The sequence below is a fragment of the Mastigoproctus giganteus genome, chromosome 8 (genome assembly GCF_048544385.1).
Source record: "Mastigoproctus giganteus isolate SK-2022 chromosome 8, ASM4854438v1, whole genome shotgun sequence".
NCBI classification, from domain to species: Eukaryota; Metazoa; Arthropoda; class Arachnida; order Uropygi; family Thelyphonidae; genus Mastigoproctus; species Mastigoproctus giganteus.
Genome location: NC_143582.1, coordinates 4,928,845 through 4,951,725, shown reverse-complemented (window position 1 = coordinate 4,951,725; position 22,881 = coordinate 4,928,845). Strand labels below are relative to the sequence as shown.

At 37.8% G+C, this 22,881-nt stretch overlaps 1 protein-coding gene across 5 annotated transcripts in view; it reads right to left on the bottom strand.

The window, feature by feature from the left end:
- LOC150081216 (heterogeneous nuclear ribonucleoprotein R-like) overlaps positions 1 to 22,881 on the bottom strand; it is a 170,512-nt gene that overhangs the window by 8,996 nt on the left and 138,635 nt on the right. For 4 of the 5 annotated variants that reach the window (XM_090379404.1, XM_090379399.1, XM_090379401.1 and 1 more), the window contains exon 10: positions 17,947 to 18,242. In XM_090379404.1, the coding sequence (XP_090235530.1) occupies positions 17,947 to 18,242 (296 nt within the window). The remainder of the gene's footprint in view (positions 1 to 17,946; positions 18,243 to 22,881) is intronic. The other variant, XM_090379403.1, reaches the window with a different exon arrangement.

Sequence of the window (22,881 nt, the reverse complement as noted above, 5' to 3'; positions counted from 1 at the left end):
AACTCTATACAGTTAGCAATAGTTATATCATGCAAGGAAACCACAGGCTTCTGCTGTGCCAACCAAAAATCAAATAAAAATAAATAAACCCCTATGTAATTTCCTCCTTGTGTAAGTATCTACCTGATCTTTCCGCCAAGATGTCAGCCTTACCCATGGGGGCAACTCATTCAGATAATTAATAACTCAGTGGCTAAAAGAAATTTCCTGCAATCTAGTCTAAACTTTCCCGTAATTTGAATTTGTGGACCTTACAGACAATTTTGTCTTCATTTTATTTCACTATCCCCTCTAAAGTGCCTGGTTGCCAAGTTCTATAGCCTCAATATCTGAACATTTTCCTCATAAGGATTCTCCTTTTGCATATCACACCAAACATCTTTCCACTGCCCATCTTTCCACCCTTTCACAAAAAGTTTAACATGATTTGGTTCAAGTGCGATCTCCATACTTGGTCATAGTATGCCAAGTGCAGCTTTACAATTGCCTTAAATAAAGAGGATACCATGGGCCTTCCTCTCTCCCTGTCCACACTGCTTGAACTTCATGCCCATCCATTCTTCATTTAATTCAACCCAACCATGCAAATAGGTTGTTTTTCAGATTACTATTCTCCAGTTGTAAGACCTTGCATTCTGCTGCATTAAAACATGGCCATAACATTTCTGACCAACCTTGAATCCTATCAAGGACATCTTGTAGAAATGCTGAGTTACTCTGCAAATCTCGACACCACATTCTCTATCTACGATGTCATTTAAGAAAATCAGACATAAGGGTAGTCCCAGTACTGATCCTTGGGGACTTCCAATTCTTACAAATTCTTGTGACTAACCACTAATCACACTCCTTCACTGCAGCCACCATGCAATCCATTTAAGGATCTTATGCATGATCCCAATATAACAACTTCTAATGCAGTCTGAACCAAATGCTCTTCTAAAATCCAAATAAATAACATGAAGATTATGTATCTAGATCACAAATGAGCTTTCCAACTTCATTTGCATAGTTTCTCCTCACCACAAACTATCTTTCATCTATAAATATAGATGTAAAGTACCAGTTCAATTCATCTGCAACACCATATGGATTATCCAATAATTTCAAACACCCATTATGCAAGGGTCCTGATTTGTTTTCTTCTTTGCATTCACACATGAATAACTCCTTATCTTTCTTTCCTTTCTTAGTGATTTCTCTTAAGCAGCCTTTGCCAGCCTAACCTTTTCTACTGGTATTATTCATTGCTCTAACTTTTTCTGCTCGATCACACTAGTTAAATCATTATTCACCCATCTTGGCATTATCCTTCTGCTATATTTTCTTAATAGTACAGGCACTCCCTGGCTTTCATAATACTCGACTTATGCAAGTTTTTGCCAACCGGTGCAAACTTAAAAAAATTGTGGAAACGTATTTTGCATCCCGTAGGAATAAATGCAGGTATTTTGAAAATATCGTAATGTGAATCCAACACTTTTTTTTTTTTTTTTTTTTGTAATTCGTTCCAAGACCTCAGGAGTTGAAATTTTCTCTATAACTAAGCTATTTACCTCCCTAAAAGGTCATTTTTATATTTTTATAATGGAAATTGCACTGCACTTTCCTCGTTATCACATGTTCCGTTATAAGGATCAATTTTGAATGCCTTTGTGATAATACCGATAACTGGAATTCCGTGGGTTTTTAAGTTAACAGTATTATGGTGAAATGAGTTCCCCTTCACTGATATCTTCCATCATATAAAAAACAAAATTTTCAGAATCTTCTCTTCATTCCTATTTACTTATTACAATGATGAAGGGAAAGTGACCAACGAAAGTGCAAGTGCTGGCAGTGCTAGGGAAAAAAACAAAACAAAATTGATTTAGAGATGAAGATGATTAATTAAGAAGTACAAAGCAGGACAAAGTTTGTCACCTATTGCACGGAATTTGGTCTGTTTAAACAGTGAATACTATTTTAAGGGTGTTTTTTTTTTTTTTTTTTTGTTAGTTGTTGGCACATCGGCTTTTGTGGCCATAATGCACCTCCCAAGTTTTTTTGCATTTTTACTCTGATCCAAGCCCAAGGTGGGATTCGAACCCGCGACCTTTGGGATTTTAAGGGACAGTGCGCATATAGAATTTAACGAATTGAATTTACGATCAACAGTGATCACAAAACTGCATTCAAGTGCTATATCGAATATGGAAAAGCTATTAATAATATGGTTGAAAAATCAGATTCAGAAGCAAGTGCCCCTGAGTCCAATGTCAATTTAAGCAAAAGCAAGAAGTATTTATGAAGATATTAAAGATAAGTACGGTGAACCCAAGCCAAGTTCATGGCAAGCAAAGGGTGGTTTAATAGGTTCAAGCATCGCACTGGCTTCCAATATATCTTCTGTAAGTGGTGAAGTTGTCAGTGCTGATTCCGCTGCTTCAGAGAAATTGTGATATGTTGAAAAAAACCTCTTCTAAATCTCAGCAGCCCTCAACTTCAGCAGTGGCATGCTTATCAGCTGAAGAGTTAATTCTGGCAGCGATGCTTGAAAGGTAAAACTTGCTGACGTCATGCCTGTCTATCTCTTTTCGTAATTTTATACACTTTTGTCATTATTCCTGCGCATGAGATAAAAAATTGAATAAATAATTCTATTTACACATTCATTGAACATTTCTTTTTTGCTCCACTCAAATTCAGCATGCATAGTTGTGAGTGCTGCATAATTTTACGCAAATTAAAATTTCCCTACATGCATAAGCATTTAGGGAAATTCCGACTTGCATAAAATTCAACTTACGTATAATAGAGTTCCTTATGTAAACTGGGAGTGGCTGTTTCAAGAGTTTGAATTAATTTTATTGATAATACTCTTGATATTACTATGGCATGTAAGATTAAGTGTTCTTGGATGGTTTACCATGAAATGCCATTTGAAGTTATCCAAGCCTGTTTTCCCAGCTTTAGCTTCCCATTCCTTTAAAACCTTGAAGGACAGGGTGGATGCCCTCGAAGGAAATAAATTGAGGGGCCCATCAAGCTCTCAGCTGCCCACATCAACGCCAGAGCTTGCACTTGGTCATCTTGCAACACAGAGGCAGCCCCCAAGGCAGAATGCGCTGGTCCCACAGGAACTAGTAGTTGTTGGTGACTCTATTGTCAGGGAAACGGGGAACATGCTTTGTAAAAAGGATAGGTGGAACAGGACCAGGGTATGTCTGCCAGGGGCAAGGGTTGATGACGTTGTAGAGCAGATATCATCTTTTAAGGGCACAAAAGGTGATATAGTTGTACACGTTGGCACTAATGACATTAAGAGTAGGAGACCAGCGGAATTACTTAACAAGTACAGGTCACTGTTGAAAAAAAGCCGTGAAGTAGGGTTAAATTTGAAAGTGTCTGCAATTCTGCCCAGACACGATAGGAGGGAGTATATGATGAGAGCCTTGTCGATCAATTCGGCCCTGGAAAGATTGTGCAAGGCTCAAGGGGTAGAATTTTTTTCAGCCTGGAATGTACTTGTTAACAGGAGAGATTGCTTCTACAGGGATGGGATACACTTAAATAGAAAGGGTGCAAGAATATTTGCTGATGCTATCGAGGCAGTGTTAGGTGGGTCGGAAAACTGCTAGCTTGGGGGGAGACAAAGACTAATGGATTAACAGTAGCCACTGGCAGAGGTGAAAGAGATTCTTGCACTGCTTCTATTGGAATGAGCAGAAGCCTGAAAAACAAGATGCAGGATATTTCAGAGACTGCTGGAAGTCATTGTGATACAAGTAAACACATGGGTTGTGTTAGGGTAGCTAAGAATAGAAACAAGTGCAGGTATACTTGCGTGTACACCAATGCTAGGAGTTTAGTATATAAATTTGATGAATTTGAGGTATTGCTCAAAACATCAAAGGCAGATATTGTTGGGATATCAGAGACGTGGTGTCACACAGATATAAGGAATGCAGAATTGGAATTTGGGGAGTACAATGTGTATAGAAAGGATAGACAGGACAGGAGGGGAGGAGGGGTTATGCTATTAGTTAAAAAACACATAAAATCCAAGGAAGTGAAGCCAGTCGACATTGATGGACAGGGCAGTGTCGAGTCAGTTTGGTGTGACATAAGCATAGGTAAATCAAAATTGAGAGTAGGAGTGTGCTATAGGCCTAATGACTCTGATGAGTATACTAAGATACTGTACAGGGAAATAGAATGGGCCAGTAAATCAGAGAGTCTTATAATGGGGGATTTTAATTTCCCAGATATTGACTGGAATTTGTGGGTTGGTCACTCACACACTAGCAGGGCTTTTGTGGATTTATTGGATGATTGTTTTCTACACCAGCATGTTCGGGAGGCAACTAGAGGGAGTAATACTCTTGATCTGATTATCAGTAGTGATTCTTCATGCATTAGGAATCTGCAGATAAAGGAACCACTGGGTGGCAGTGATCACAGTGTGCTGAAGTGGGATTTACTCAAGGAGGTAACTACCATCAGAGGCAAAGGGAAGGGTTTTTGCTTTCGTAAAGGCGACTATGATGGTCTGAGACAGTATTTAAATTCTATACAGTGGGACCAACTGATGATGTTACCAACAGCAAATTCAAAATGGGAAGCATTCAAGGAACTAATCTTGGAAGCTACCAGGCTTTACATACCAACCAAGAAATATTGTTCAAGGTTCAGGCCTAAATGGTTGTCAGATGAACTAATGAGACATATGGCAGAGAAGAAAAATGCATGGGATACATACAAATTAATGGGTGACATGGAAGCCTATGATAGATATAAGTTGGTCTGTAACCAAGTCACAAAGGAGATTAGGCAGGCAAAGGCAGATTATGAGAAATCCTTGGCAAAGGACGCAAAGAAAAACAGAAAAGAGTTCTTTACCTATTTAAACTCAAGAAGGAAAGGGATGAATCAGATTGGTCCACTGGATGTTGATGGTTCAACAGTTGAGGATCCTGCTCAGGTGGCTAACAATCTAAACGAGTATTTTGCATCTACATTCACACATGAGGAGTTATTCAGGAAGGGGAATGTCGTAGGTGAAGTAAACATTGGCAGTGAGCTAGATTATTTTCTAATAACTGAGAGGAAAGTGGAGGAGAAATTGCTGAGGATAAACATAAAAAAGGCGCCAGGGGTGGATGGGATCTATCCAGTTATATTAAAGGAGGCAGCAAAGGAAGTAAGCAAACCCCTAGCCATAATTATGAGAGCTTCTTTGGACTCAGGGGAGGTACCCATGGACTGGAGATGTGCAAATGTAACACCAATTCACAAAGGAGGATCAAAGGCTGACACAAGTAATTATGGACCTGTTAGTTTAACTTCGGTTCCAGGAAAATTAATGGAGGCACTGGTTAAAGAAGCACTGCAGGATCATCTGAACAAGAATTCAGTTATAGCTCAGACACAGCATGGTTTTGTTAAGGGCAGGTCTTGTCTGACCAATTTGATTGGATACTATGATGTAGTCACAAAAGAACTGGATGCTGGGAATAACTTTGATATTATATATTTGGATCTTAGAAAGGCATTTGATACTGTTGCGCGTGGAAGACTGCTGCACAAATTGGAGAAGTGTGGCATTGGAGGCAAATTGCTGCTATGGATAAAGGGATGGTTGAGTGGCAGAAGACAGAGAGTGGTAATCAATGGACACTGCTCAACGTGGACTAATGTTATTAGTGGAGTTCCTCAGGGTTCAGTGTTGGGTCCATTGTTGTTTTCTGTATTTATAAATGATATTGATGATGGTGTATCAGGCTTAATGTCCAAGTTTGCAGACGATACCAAGGTTGGCAGGGTTGTTAAGGACACTACTGATACTATGCTGCTGCAACAGGATCTGGAAAGGTTGAGCAGACGGGCTGAGAGGTGGCAAATGAAGTTTAACATTGACAAATGTAAAGTACTACATATGGGAAACAGTAACCCCAGATCAATGTATCAACTCTGTGGTACTACGCTGACAGTGGTAGAGAATGAAAAGGACCTGGGGGTAATTGTGCAGGCAGATATGAAGTTCTCTGAGCAGTGCAGACGAGCTGCAAGAGTAGCTCATGGTGTCTTGTCAATGATATACAGGAATTTTTCTAGCAGGGATAAGGATGTGATTATTCCTTTGTATAAGGCATTGGTCAGGCCACACCTTGAGTACTGTATACAGGTCTGGAGGCCTCATTTCAAGAAGGATGTAGAGCTGCTCGAACGAGTACAGAGAAGGGCAACAAGATTAGTGAATGGAACAAAGGGTTACTCTTACAAAGAAAGGCTTAAGTTTTGCAAATTACAGAGCCTGGAGACTAGGCATCGGCGAGGTGATCTGATAGAGGTGTATAAGGCTTTGAATGGCTTGAGCATGCTCAATGCCGATGGGATTCTTCCTCTTGCTCAGAATAATCACCTGAGAGGGCATAAATTCAAATTGAGGAAGGACGGATGTCGGATAGATGTGCGGAAATTTGCCTTTAGCCAGCAGGCAGTTGGTTTGTGGAATAGACTCCCATCGCTTGTTGTTGAAGTTGATAGCCTAAATAAATTTAAGGCTCAGCTGGACAGGTATTTCGAACGAACGGAGGGGTGAAATGGGAGTAGTGGTTGGTTTTTTTTTTTTTTTTTTGGCTGATGCTGAATAAGCATGCTTTCTTGCATCATATGCCTCTACTAATGCTAATGCTAACATAATCAAACTTGGAACACTTTTCCAATATCAACTGCTATAGCAACAAACAAGAACTCATGTGTGAAAGCATCACCTTGACCTATATCAACAGTTAAGTGTGTATCTATATTACCCATATCCAAAATAACTAGCAGTCTTGCCAAACATTAAGGCCTCCTCAATGTTATTGGCAAAGACCCTTGCACTACCTCTGTTTAAATGTGGTCAGTCTAGTACAAATTAGGTTCCTTCTACCTACAAATGTCAGCCATGTTGAAAAATCCCCCCCCACCCCACAAAGACTTGAAAACTCTCACACATCATGACTTAACCTACAAGGCTCCATTGTGTCTGGGCAGAATTGCAGACACACCGACAGTCTCAGCATTTTTTGGCATCCTATATAATAATTTAAATAAATCTGTCCAACCGATAACCAGTTTGTGCACAGCTAACATCATCAGACAGCATAAATAATGCGTGCTTTACCCCCCCCCCCCAGAGAGCTGACAATCTGTTAGTTACATCGACTGTTGCTTCCACTGTGCACCCCCCCTCCAATCCATACTACAAAAACTGTTTTCCCGTTTTCTCTAACAATGGAATCTCCCAATAAAACTAAATCCTCTTGAGCCTGAGCAGCATAATTTAACTGTTCTCTTCAGGGGACTGAATCAAGAGTGCATCACCTGATAGGTCAGCGGATGCAGTCCATTTTTTTTTTTTTTTTTTTCTTTTCATCTAGGAATAGACCAAGCTGAAAATAAAGGTTGTACTCTGCTCTCACATTGTGAAAAAAAAAAAAAAAGGAACAGAGGAGAAAACCCAGCCGGGCTAGGCTTTACCCAACAGAATACACGCTACAGGCAATGAACTGATGACTGACATGAGACTGCCTCCAGCTATTCTTGTCTGAGTCACAATTACCATTTCTTATCTTACCATTAAGGTAAGAATTAAATTTTCAAAATATTACAAATTAACTTTGTAAATAATTAAACAGATACCAAAAATCTATCAATTGTTGAACTTAGAATTTAAACTTATAAGATAATAAAAAGATGAACTTACCAGAATTAGCTTTACAAAGGTTAGGAATTAAAGTTACAAAATCACAGAAAATAACTTAAAGAAATTTTCCAAAATTGATTTTAAAAGATTTTAATGAAATTACTAGAAAGATCTGTTTCCCCAGTTATACTAGTTTTTCTAAAACTGTAGACCATGAGTTGTGTTCAAAATTTATCTAAAACTAATTAAAACAATTAGAACATTTTCAGAAATAATGAGGTTAAGAAACAGTGCAACCCTGGTATACTGCAGGTTTAAGAATAATGTGGATATGACCATGCACCCCAAAATGAGTAGTGTGCTCAGAGAACCAGCAATTTCACAACTGTAGATGCATATCTACAACTGTAGATGCATATCTACATCATCATATTAAGTGGAGGAAACAAGCTGATGTGCTGTATTTGCCTCAAGATGTTCGGTTAGAAAAATTTTTTCTAAACAGGGACAACTACTGCTAATTTCAGCTTTTCCTCCCAACTAGAGAACAAACAAAAAATTAGGGAAGTGTTAATTAATATCTATGGGTATCACAAAGTTGTAGGTACAGAACTGTGTGAGAGAAAAATGCAACAGGATTCTATTATTACTTTAGGAGGGGAGTATTTCTCATTTGTACATACAGCAGTATCTGCATTTTAAAATTCTAAATTTAATCACTTTATTGAAATTTATGTTATTTAAATAATTTACTTCACTAAATCCCCTTGCCCTTTGTGTGTGTACAGCAGAGAAAGCAAGAGTTTGTTTATTTAGCTTAAAACTGTCAATTTTCCATAAGGTGTCTGTTGTAGCTGCAGATTACAAAATAATGTAAACTGTATAGTCTATTAAAGGCGCCTCCGTAGCCACGTGGGAAGGAGAAGCAGTGCGTAGCACACGCTTCTTGATTAGACCGGGGTTCAAGCCAGTCACCACCAAATACGGAGGATGTGGAAAGGTCAGGGAATGACCACCGCATATCCCGGAGCAATATGGCCTTAGCATTAGCAGAGGCTTTTGATGCAAGTAAGCAAGCTTATGCAGCATCAGCCAAAAAAAAAAAAAAAAACACCCCACTTCACTTCACCCCTCTGTTCGTTCAAAATACCTGTCCAGCTGAGCCTTAAACTTATTTAAGCTATCAATCTCCACGACAAGGGATGGAAGTCTGTTCCACCAACCAACCACCCGCTGGCTAAAGGCAAATTTCCGCACGTCTATCCTACATCTGTCTTTCCTCAATTTGAATTTATGCCCTCTCAGGTGATTATTCTGAGCTAGAGGAAGAATCCCATCAGCATTGAGCATGCTCAAACCATTCAAGGCTTTACACACCTCTATCAGTTCACCTCGCTGGTGCCTAGTCTCCAGACACTGTAATTTGCAAAACTTAAGCCTTTATTCATAAGAGCACCCCTTTGTTCCATTCACTAATCTTGTTGCCCTTCTCTGTACTCGTTCCAGCAGCTCTACATCCTTCTTGAAATGAGGCCTCCAGACCTGTATACAGTACTCTAGGTGTGGCCTGACCATTGCCTTATACAAGGGAATAATCACCTCCTTATCCCTGCTGGAAAAATTCCTGTGTATCATTGACAATACTCCATGAGCTACTCTTGCAGCCCGTCTGCACTGCTCAGAGAACTTCATATCTGCCTGCACAACCACCCCTAAGTCCCTTTCATTCTCTACCACTGTCAGTGTAGTACCACAGAGTTGATACGTTGCTCTGGGGTTGCCGTTTCCCATGTGTAGTACTTTACATTTGTCAAACATTTGTTAAACTTCATTTGCCACCTCTCAGCCCATCTGCTCAACCTTTCCAGATCCTGTTGCAGCAGCATAGTATCAGTAGTGTCCTTGACAAACCTGCCAACCTTTGTATCGTCTGCAAACTTGGACATTAAGCTTGATATACCATCATCAATATCATTTATAAATACAGAAAACAATAATGGACCCAACACTGAGCCCTGAGGGACTCCACTAATAACATTAGTCCACGATGAGCAGTGTCCATTGATTACCACTCTCTGTCTTCTCCCCCTCAACCACCCCTTTATCCATAGCAGCAATTTGCCTCCAATGTCACACTGCTCCAATTTGTGTAGCAGTCTTCCATGTGCAACAGTATCAAAAGCCTTTCTAAGATCCAAGTATATAATATCAAAGCTATTCCCTGCATCCAGTTCTTTTGTAACTGCATCATGGTATCCAATCAAATTGGTCAGGCAAGACTTCCCCTTAACAAAACCATGCTGTGTCCGAGCTATAACTGAAGTCTTGTCTAAATGATCCTGCAGTGCATCTTTAACCAGTGCCTCCCTTAATTTTCCTGGAACAGAAGTTAAGCTCACAGGTCTATAATTACTTGTGTCAGCCTTTGATCCTCCTTTGTGAATTGGGGTCACATTTGCACATTTCCAGTCTATGGGTACCTCCCCTGAGTCCAAGGAACGGTTTGCTTACTTCCTTTGCTGCCTCCTTTAATATAACTGGATAGATCCCATCCACCCCGGGTGCCTTTCTTGTGTTTATCTTCAACAATTTCTCCTCCACTTTACTCCCAGTTATTTCAAGATTCTGTAGCTTACTGCTAGAGTTGAATACACCTCTGGTATTCCCCTCGCTGAATAATTCCTCATGTGTGAATGTTGATGCAAAATATTCATTTAGTTTGTTAGCTACCTGAGCAGGATCATCAACAGTTGACCCATCGATATCAAGTGGACCAATCTGATTCACCCCCTTCCTTCTAGAGTTTACATAAGTAAAGAACTCTTTGCTGTTTTTCTTTGCATCCCTTGCTAAGGATTTCTCGTAATCTGCCTTTGCCTGCCTAACCTCCTTTGTAACTTGGTTGCATATCAACTTGTATCTATCATAGGCTTCTGTGTCATGTGTTAATTTGTAAGTATCCCATGCATTTTTCTTCTCTGCCATATGCCTCATTAGTTCATCTGACATCCATTTTGGCCTAAACCCCGAACAATATTTCTTAGTTGGTATGTAAAGCCTAGTAGCTTCCAAGATAAGTTCTTTGAATGCTTCCCATTTTGAATTTAGTTGCTAATGCTCCTTAAAAAAAAAAAAAAAAAAAAAAATTATTAAAAATGAAATACTGTGAACAAAGCACAAAGTTTTGGAAATAAAAACTGGTTGGTATAATGGGTATATTTTTTGAATAATTGCAAAACGCTGTTACACTAGAAAATTTTCATGACTAACATGAAACTTAAATCTGACAATCCTTTTTACACCAAACTAACTTCAGAAACAATCACGTTACACTTCCTACTAACAATGCCACTCTCTTAATATTGAGGTACACAAAAAATTCAATGTGCATCATCCATTTAAGGATAATAATGGACTAGATTATAGACTCTCAATTATGACTGGATGAACTTCTGCACACGTTTTGTTGTGTCAGCAAATTTGGTGTGAGCTGTAGTTCCAAAATGTGGAATAGCTGTTATTCATCAAGCATGTTGCATTCACTTACCAAACAAGCTGTACAGTAGAGTACAATAAAAGCATGACATTCCTTCCCCGAGTAGGAAATCAATTTAGGATAGCAAAAACTATTAACAAAAATTTATATGAATTAAAAAATTAGGTACTGAAAGAATGTCACCAGTTCCAGCAAATTACATTAGATGAATATTGAGAGGATACATAAAATGTGTACATAACACTAGTAGCCCATTTTAGTTTTTATTCATACTAATAGTGTTAGCATAATGAATGAAATGTAAAGGGAATGATATAACCTTTTAATAATTCATGTAATTTAGTTGTTATATAATAAAAATAGTTATTTTAGAACACCCCATTACAAAACTAAAATATTTTAATTTAGTTTTGTAATGGGGTGTTCAAGTTGTCCAAACACCTGCATTATATTGAGGTTACACTATATTAAAATAAAACGAATATTAAAAAAAATCCAGATGATTGCATTTCTTAGTCAGCCAAACCTCTCTATACCCTGTTTCATAGAGTTTAATTTCATTCATTATAACTCTCAAATAACAGTTCCAATGTTTCTTCTAATATGATGGCACTTACTTCCAGCATTTTTCATTTAAGCTGGCTGAAAACAGTGTTCTGGAATTTTATGCTTGATAAGAAGAGAGAGAAAACACACACACGTGTGCGCACTTTCATCTAATCAAAATTATCACTAGTTATTACTTGTGAAAGTGGGAAAAATCAACTAATAAAAATTTTTCTTAAAATTATTTCATTAGAATATATTTCAAATACTAAAACATATACTTACAAAATGCTCAAAACAACTAGGAGATAGTGATACTGATAATGGCAGATACAATAACTGCTTTGCACATTAACATCTATATTTGCATACAACGTAATATATATATATATATATGATTACCATAAAGGAAGATATTGGTTGTTGATTGCATGAATTGGAGACTCAGAGAACACAATTAGCAAACAGCTGAAGCAATTGGATGGCTGGTATGAAGGTTATTGCACATGGGGGCTAAGCCCATAGTGTGTCAGCTGGCAAGTTGGAAAACAGTTTTTTTTTTTTCCCCCAATATTGGATCACACCTATCTTTGCATGCAACTTATATGTTAGTGTTAGAAACCGAAGCAGAATAAAAATATTATTTCCAGCACTTTTTGCTGCAATGAATAGTTGATTAACTTTCTTAACAGTCAAGTGTAACAAGCAGCACTAATTCACTACCTTCACCATTCATCATGAGGCTTATGCTCTTGAAGATGTCTGTGTTTGGAGAGTCTAATCCTTCCCTCCTCCTCATGTGTGTGTGTGCACCATGCATGCATGTTTATAACAGCTATCTCACAAGGCATTTACATATTTTCAGTCATTTCAAATCTGTATATAAATAATCAGTCATTTACGTACAAGTTGTCACGAAATTATCCAATACATGCTACCATCGGAACACAGCTAAGAGCTCAGTCAAATAAATATTATTTGCAACTTTAAAACTGCACAAAAACTCCTTACTACAATCCAGCCAATACCAGGAAACTCACTTCCATCTCCTGGTAATTCTTCAGTGGGGCAAAGACAATTTAGTTAATTTCAATCCTTCTAAAACTCAATCTTGTCTTATATCTCGCAAAAAGGATTCTTCTGCTCCTATGCTTTTGGTGACACTCCGATATCTAGGCATGTTGATATATCTCTTTTGGGGATTATCCTGACTTCTAATCTCTCTTGGCACAAGCACATTACAAATATTGCTTCCTGTGCATCTAAAAAAATACCACTGTGCTACATGCGCAGACTAATCTTGATATTATAAAGAAAATAGAATGGGGTGCAAGCAGAAGTCTATTAATGGAGGAATATAATACTGAATCGTCAAGATTGTTGTTTTTTTTTTTTATGTGCAGTCAATAAAAATCACATTGTCAATATTACTCTGTATTTCTTATTTGGCCTCATTTTTGCTTTAAATATAAAACTTTCTAGATAATGGAAAAATCGGAATAATGGCACCTTGAAACCCTGAAGGTACTGTTATTTCCAAAGTCTACTGCATTGACTAATCATTAATTCAATGTATAACAAATAATGCTTTTTTTTTTGTTCCCATTGTGTGTATGTGACAGAAAGAGACTTCAGAACACTGCACTTCAGCCAATGGGTAAAACTTGCTTCCACTTGCAACCCCATTCCCAAGTTCTTGTGCCAATGTGAAATCTTTAATGACCCTTTCCTACTGTGAGACCATGCAGTGAAGTAAGGTTACAATTAAATTGTAAATTTCACTACGTGGGCTACATACCTATCAAGACCTAACAAGAGAAGTGTTTCATACTTTAAAAATAATCTGTCAAAACACATTGTTTCAACTTTATAGAAGCATTTATCGAAAAAAAAATTGTTGTACAAGTTTTATCCTTGATGGGCATCTTTCATTGAAACTTCTTTTTCAACCACAGTGGGTTCCTCATCGTCATTACTACAAATTTCAGATTCCATTATGCATGCAATGAGTTCCTCTTCATTCATGCATAATCTGAAACCTTCATTGTCAGCATCCACCTTCTGAGTAAACTTTGAAGCTTAAGTTTTCTTGTAAGTTTAGGTGATGATGCACATGCTCAAATATTTCTTCCCTATTATTAGACTGTTCTTTGCAATTAATAGAGGAAAAAGCATGCAAAACTTCACGCCATTCATCATTCAAAGCAGTAAATCCAGCATGCTTGAAGCAGTTGGCATTCACCTTTTCATCAACTTCATCCCATGCTAAAACACATAAATACATTGCCTGCAGGATGTCGATTTTGTGTTGAATTTTGCTTTCAAGATAGCACAATTCTGTTTAATAGCATTCTTCAGTAGTTTTTCTTAAAAAAACTGGATTATACCTTGAACAAGTATTGCACACAGGTTGTTTACCTGACAATGAGAGGTGCAGTTATTCACAAACAGCAAAATTTTTCTATTCTTTTCACTCATTCTGCAATCTAAATCTGAAAATGAAAAGGCATGGATGACATGACAAATCATAGATTTGTCATGTCATCCATGCCTTTTCATTTTCTCGACACATACTCAGTAGTGTCTTCAAACCTTTAGAGCTCTGAAGCCTATAGGCTTTCCTAATGATTAAAAAAGATAGCCTTTCTGTGTCAGACATGTTTGCTGTTACGGTAATCTGTTGTTTGACCTTTTTTCTGCCACCAAATTTCTCGCCTTTAATGGTCATTATAGAAAAATCCTTTTATTTTCAATGGCATTATACCGAATGTAAAAGAGCATTAGGTTAATGAGAAATTGGCCAGGACTAACCACATCTCTCTGTATAACTCATCATTGGCAAGTATTAACTGTATAACTCAGTTATACTTGCCAATGATCGACTGTATAACTCAGCATTGGCAAGACAAAGGTAAGGGGAAATAGGAATGAAAACCAGAGATTAACAGCCCCCCCCTCCCCCAATATGCCACTGCAATCAGAGGAATTAATTTTTGTGGATACCCTATTTCAGTGGTTCCCAACTTATGGGCAGTGTAGTTATAGCAATGAGTCTTCAAATTCATGTACCCACCATGCACTGCCATTTTGATCTCTTAGTTGCAAGAAAATATGCTGCGAATTAATAAAATACATTTCATTTAAAAGCATTACTGAATTCATAGTAACTTTGTCATATATATTCTTGATCAGTGGATATTACATGTAATACTGTCATGTGGGGAAAGGTTTGTGAAATTTTTAACATTAAGTCAAGTCCTCACACTTGAAAAGGTTGGGAAGCACTGTCCTATTTCAGTGAGCACAAATCGTTGAGCATTAAGTCTACATTTTCAGATGTTCGGGAGAGCAATGATCTTTATTGTGGCTCATAAAAATCTCTAGCCAAAGTTGAGACTTCTCCTCTCAAATAGAGAACACAGGTTCTAATAAGCAGTGCTGACTTCCAGGATGATACACTTAATACAATCAGAACTGTTTTTACAGTGCATTTAGTAAAATACTAGTGCAACTCAATGTTAAATGGGCAGGTGGGGTTGTTGTTGTTATTTGGGTTTTAGGAGCATTAGAAAAGGCCATATTGCTCCGGGGATATGCAGTGGTCATTCCCTGACCTTTCCGCATCCTCTGTATTTGGCAGTCACGAGCTTGAAGGGCAGGTGGGGGATATATATACACACACACACACACAGTCAGACCGCTCTAATGAAAGTCCAGATAGCGAATTTTTGATTTCTTCCTGGTCATTATATTGAAAACAGCTTCCATTTAATGAAGAAAATTTCCATGACAAACTAATTTCGAGAGACCTGGATCCGCATTTTTTGCACCTCTCGCCTTTAGGCAATAGAGTTGATGATGTAGAAAGCACAAATTAAGAGCTAAAACATTCCACAATTTAGTGGTGCCTGTAAAACCTATACAGCCGCCTCTATTGTACCGAGAAGTCACACTGGTGAACTGCTATCTATATATCCACAGCCACCGGCAAAGATTAAGGCATATTCCCAACATGGAGATTGGCTTTGGTCAACCTGTTCTATTTTAAGCACCCTATTAGAGAAACAGGAGAGAGTGATTTTCCTTTATCCCAGAAATTCGCCACCTGTTTCACAGAATGAGTTATCCACACTTTCACTAAATTTCACCTGTCACTGTTACCATGGTAAGCACAAGTAGTCCTTAAATCAATTTTGTTTTATTTGATGTGCAAGAGGAAATCCTTGAGTGCAGAGGAAAAAGTGGAAGTGCCTAATAGTGTAGACCAGAGCATATAAAAAAAAAAGGAAGGAAATCGCTTTAAATGTAGTGTGTCAATTATTAGGAAAAACCGTACTTCCGTTCTCAAATTATTTGAGGAAACGGGACCAGGTCAGAAGTGTGCAAAATTATGCCTATATGAAGATTTAGATGAAGCCGTTTTTTAAGTGGGCGAAGTTGATTCAAGACTAAAACATGCCGATATCAGGGCCATTCACGAAAGAAAATGTCTATGGAGTACATATTATTTCTGGGGCATAATTTATTCCAAGCCATTCTGGTTGGCTGGACAAATTTAAAAAGTGCCACAGCTTACTCAAAAAAGTTATTTCTGGTGAAAGTGGAGTTGTAATCAAAGAAAATTTCCATTGGAAAGAATAGCTTTAAAAAATTATGGAGGACTATGAGCCCAAAGACATTCAATGTTGATGTAACAGGTCTATTTTGTAAATGTTTGCCGAACAAGACACTGACTTTTAAAAGTAATAAATGTTTAGGTGGTAAAAATAGTAAGGAGAGAAGTACAGTCTTGGCTGGTGCAAATATAGCTGCTTCGTAATGAAAAATGGAAACTTCTGGTAGTGTGGATAGGCAAAAGAAAACAACCCTGATGTTTCAAAGGAGTAAGCCATTAGAGTTGAACAACTACAACAAAAAATCTTGAATGATAAGTGAAATTTATGAAATATAGAAATATCGTGTTGATTGTCAACAACTGCCCTGTCCACCATCATTCAGTAATTTCGAAACCTACAAGTGTGAAGTTTCTTTTCTTCCCTCTGAATAAGCTCATCTAAACTGCAGCCAATGGAACAAAGCATTACCAACAATTTTAAAATGCACTACCAAAGGTGCATATTGAAAAAAGAAACCGACCAACCTATAGATCCTGTTATGGTTCTGAGGATATGCCTATCGCAGTTGGCAGAAGCGTGGAGTCAAGGTTAAGGAAACAACAATTAAGAATTGTTTTGAAAAAGGAGGTTTTGCTAAAACGCCAATTAACAGTGATGAGAGGGATGAACTCCAAGCGATAGGTTTGATAAGTGGAGAAATTGTTCTTGATGAAATTTTAGGAGTTGATAATGATGTCACAGCAGCTGAATATCCGAGTGACTACAACATTTTGCATTTGTAGAGTATTCAAAGAACTGGTGACAACATCGACGATGAGTTGGATGAAAATGAGAGCAATGAAGGCAATTTAAATTTTTCAAACATGAAATGTTGGCAGCATTTGAAACTTTGCATCGGGTCCTTCAGTGCAAAGAAAATGTGCCAGAAAATATATTTGAGTGTTTAAAAAAATAAGTCCTTTGAGGCTTTAAATAAAGCTAAGTCCTTTTTCCTTTATTTTATTTCTTTTCAAAAATAAAATATTTCTTGATAATGACAAGTGATCTGCATAAGAGCATAATGAATGGGGGGGGTAGGAGATGAGTGCAAGGGTGGACTATCTTGCTCTCCTGACCTCAATCTCAGAGATTGAGGTTGTTTAGGAAATTGCACACTAAGGTACTGCCTGCTTAAACATGATTTTCTTTCCTGTAATGCTTCAGTAGTTGGGCAAAGTCCTCAAGAAGGAAGGGGTGTTAGATCCATTAGAAAACTGAATCAATCCAATGCAGCATATGTAAAACTTGTCTAGTCATGACAGGAACTCACAGACCACACAATACCAGATTCACTTTCATGTTGTATATGCTAGTTATCAATGATCACTCCCCCCTCCCTCCTCTACTTTCATTCATTTTTATTTTCATTTTGGTTTTGCAAATTTGACTTTCTGCTGCCTACTTTTCTTTTAGTAAACTGAATTTCAACCTAATGCAATGTTTGAGGAGGAATGAGATTAACCTAAATTGTTTTGAGCAATGTATTAAAGTACTCAAAATTTCAATATCAAATTCACTATTTAATATTTGGGAAAAAAAAACACACACATGAATAAAAGGTAAAAATTAAAACTTACTGATTCTGGAGGCATGCGGGATGGTAAACTTCTGGGCGGCGGGTTATAACCATCTTCATATGGCCCATAACAGTCATCGCCATAGCCATAGTAATCACAATCATAATCTAAAAAGTCTCCTAAGGAAAAATTAAAACTTACTCGTTCTGGAGGCATGCGGGGAGGAGGATAACTTCTAGGTGGTGGGGTATAACCATAGTCATAATAGTCTTCATATGGTCCATAATAGTCATCATAATAAGGATCTGTGTACCCACCACGATAATCACCATAGCCATAGTAATCATAATCATAATCTAAAGGGGGGGGGAAGGAAACAAATTTCAATAAATAACAAATATGTGCAACTTATAAATCTTCTATGAATCAAAGCCAAAAGGTTTTTACCAAAGCATGTCTAACTAATAAAGTTGGCTGTCATAGTGATATGTCTTTTTTTTTTTTTTTTTTGGAATAGCAAATTTCTTTGCAATCATACACATGGTCCACACTTTCAGGGTAACTTCAGGACCTACACAAAATGAATTGTTTATAAACATTTGTCTGATTCTGAACAGTTACAGAGCTTTACCTATTTGAATTTTTAAAAAATGGCTCTGGAGTTTTCAATGGTAAAAAATAATAATATAAAATAATAAATAAGATTTAAATTTGCACCTAGTAAAAGAATGACTTATACTAGATATATGTTAATTATTCTGATTTTTTTTTTTTTTTTGGTTATTTTTCTAACACTGAAAATTCTATTTTTTATTGTTTTCAGGTCTGAACTGATCATAAAGGTATGACCCATGTGTTATTAAACATCCTGTGGGTGCTGAAATTAAAATTAATTGAAGGGACAACAAAGAATAAATAAGTAGATAATTGGGGGTGGGGGATAATCACGTGTGCACCATGTGCACACAAAAGATGTTTTATGTGTAAACATCTTTGACGACACCTACTAAATTTTGAACAGCTAGAACTGAAATCAAGAACGATGCAATTCACGCTCACACCTGCTACTTAACTCTACCAAATCAATGTTAGAGACAAATAGGATACACACGCCTGCTGCTTTAGCAAGGGATATCACGAGTTTAGTAGACGAATTAGTTGCTCCGATCCTGGGTTATGGGAACTAAAAAAAAAAGAAACTGCTGGAGAGGAAAGATGACCCCGTTGAGGCTGTTTTTAGGAGAGTGTTATAGGTCCAATGACACACATGTGCAGCCAAAACAGCTCATACACAGAGAGGCATGGACGCTACAAGATTTTTAAACGTGTCTTGTGGTATCTGGTACCAACACGTAACAAGTAGATCCTTTAACTGCCGTAAGGTCCGTGGTTGAGACACTGCAGATCGGATTTGCTGGTATTCCGACACAAACCACAGATGCTCGATGGGATTGATGTCTAGGGAATTTGGAGGCCATGGCAATACCTGGAAGTCTTCCTCATGTTCTGCGAACCTGTCTCGAACAATCTGGGTGGTGTGGCACAGCGCATTATCCTGCTAAAAGACGGCACTACGAGGGGGAAGATCGTTGCCACGAAAAGGTGTACTGTTGATACTGTTATTTGGTTTTTAGGAGCATTAGCAACTAAGGCCATATTGCTCTGGGGATAGCAGTGATCATTCCCTGTCCTTTCCACATCCTACATATTTGGTGGTCACAGGCTCGAACCCCGGTCTAATCAAGAAGTGTGTGCTACGCATTGCTGCTCCTGCCCACCTGGCTATGGAGTCATCATAGGGAAAGGGTGTACCTGGTCAGCAATGATGCTCAAGTAGGTGGTAGAAGTCAGAGTTCCCGGCACACGGATGCCTGGACCCCTGGTATCCCAGCAGAACATTGCTCAAAGCGTGACACTGCCGCCACCTGCTTGTTTTCATCCCACGGTGCATCGCTTCCCTGGGTAAACGATGCACATGTAATCAGCCGTCCACACGGTGCAACAGGAAACATGATTCATCAGACCAGACGACCTTCCAATCACTCAAGGTCCAAGTTTCGATGCTTGTTTGTCCATTGTAGGTGCTGTTGCTGATGTACTGTGGTTAGCATGGGCACTCTGAGTGGCCTGCAGCTACACAGCCCCATTTTCAGCATGGTATGATGTACTGTGTTGTGACACATTACTCCCGTCAACAGCATTCCAATTACTGGCAAGTTGTGCCACAGTCGGCCTTCTGTTGCCAATTATCGTCCGGGAGAGCCTTCCCTCACCTCGAGCGTGGTCATTCAACACCTTGCTGGCAGTTCACAGGTCTTCCCTCCCTGGACCACTTTCGGTAGTTACTAACCACAGCTGACCCGTTTTGGATATGCTCTGACCCAGTCGCCTGGCCATTACAATTTGGCCTTTGTCAAACTCACTTAAGTCTGCTGCCATTCCCATCTGAAGAACAAGAGTAACACTGATTAATGGAGCTCAGTATCAGGTGTTTTTTATACCGTGTCCCAGTCTGCACACATGTCGCAGTTGCTTCAATTTGAACAATGACTTGCTGGTCAATGTTTTGGCTCATCAGTGTATGTCATAACAGAAACAGAGGCCTTGCTTATTGCTGTGTTTCCTGTGGTTTTGGCTGCTGTCCCTTGATGACATAGTTAAAATCTCAGGACCTACAGCATTAAGTACCATTTATATATTTTGATTTAATTTTATTTATATAATTTTTTAGGTAATCTGCTTCTCAAATTGAGAGAGAGAGAGAGGGTGGGGGAATATAAATATGGCAAAAATACTACACCCGGAAGGAGCAAAGTAAAACAGCATCAACAACAAACTGAAAAAGTGTTACAAAATCAAGTATATTGTAATAGTAGAGCGCTCAGCAGCTTGATCAAATACAATTGTATATAATATATCATAGTAATTGAACAGTAAAAAGCTTCAGTGGTCTAAATTATTCTTTTCAGTTTATCAGTTAATTTTGTAGGTGGCACAATTGGCATAATCATCGTCCTCCTCACACCGGGTGGAAAAGACTTACATTCGAATCTCGTCGATGATGAAAAGAAATTTTTATGGGTCATTTTCATAAGGTTGAGTCAGTCAGTCTCAGGTGAGGATAGCATAGTTTTTATTTATTTTTTTCCCTCTCCAAGAAAGAGTTTTCCAGCCAGCAAACAGTAAATCAACCACAGAACACACAATTTAGACATTATATGCTGCACAATATGGCCTAAGTCGCTGATGCACCTAAAAACCAACACATAACAAGTTACTTTTGCCACTCACCATATATGCTATGCTTCTGTCTATATTCTCCTCATTACAGTTATTTATTTTATTATTATTTTTTTTTCACTTTTATTTTTTCTGTGTGTGTGTGTGTTATCAAAGTGTTAATAATAAGTTAATAACTGAAAAGAAGATACTATGGACAGAGGTGTGGCATCCATGGAGTTACTAAAATTTAGAACAGAATTAACAGGCAAGCACTGAAGAGACCAGCTAAAATTCCAAATTTGTGATATAACACAAAGCAAGTAACAGCACTAAGCTACAAAATTTGCAGAAACCAAAGCTACACACAGGTGTTTGTGTATATTAATTTTTACAGACATATAAGGTATTTCAAAATTGTATGGAAAGAATGTAGGAGCATATTCTACAGCTAAAAATAAAATTTAAAAAAAGTTCCTATAAAAGTATCTCAATTGTTTTTATTTCCATGATATGAAACAATAATCATAAATTACAGAACGTAAAATAGCAAGATATTTTTATGTTCAGATTTATCTCATAAAAATATGTGTGCGTGAAATGGGATTAAAACAGTAGAAAAATATACAAACACCAAACATGAATAGCATTATTCTACTACATGAATGAAACCAATTACCTAACTGTTAGTGACCAATGTGGCAATATATACTAATGGTGGCAATGTGTATTACTTGAGTTTCAGATGTCACAATTATCTTAATATTTATAGTATACATCTGTTAAACTGATATTATGGGAGACACGACTGTTTACTTTTCCCAAGTTAACTGATATGATTTTAATTTACAGTGAGGATCAAAAGAATTCCATAGCATAGAAGATATGCCAAAAAGACTTCGAAATCAATGAGCACCAAATAGTAAAACATTTGCTGCCATCAAAAGATGACTTCGAGAAACAAATACACCAAAACCATTATGAGTAAACACTGGTAGAGAAAGAGTTTAATAAACTGCAACAGTAGAAGACAAACCACTGACCTTATCACGTAAAACGTATACCACAAGTGTCCAGGGGTTGCCTAGTCACGCAAATGATTCGTCTGCAAGCATAGGGAAGACAAAACATGAATAGCAATTGTATCCATTTCAGAGTATGTCTGTATGATTATTGCTACACGATAAAACACAAACTTTTGTCAGTGACTTATTTTGCATTCGCAATGTCACGTATTCCTCAATTTCTCAACTGTGTTTTGATTACAGATTAATCATGTTTTAAAAGAAAAGGAATTCTAAACTCTTGAAACACTGATATATGGGTTGAAGAAATCCAAATATTCAGTAAAGCAGGGAACTGTTTCAATGCAGTTACTGAAATAGTTTGGGAAATAACACTCACAGCGTGTTCTATCTATACTGCTGGGGGGGGGGGGTGACAGAAGGGGTAACCATGGTCCCCCAGGAGTACAGAGAGATAAACAGCCCAGTGTGAGCATTATTTCTCAGACAAACTCAAAATCAACATATTTTTCCTTTATTAATGTTTAATGTAAAAATCTGGAGAAAATCTTATTGTTTTTTTTTTTTAAACAAACAAGGTTTTGAGGAATGGCATGCCTACAATTTCTGCAAACAATGTGTGGGAACTAAATGGAAGGCATACCCTTTAAAAATCAGCAGATGTTTATGCATGGTCATAAACCAGTCCACTTTTTCATGTGATGTTTCTGACTCATTATGGAGTACAATAACTGATGGATAGGTAGAACAG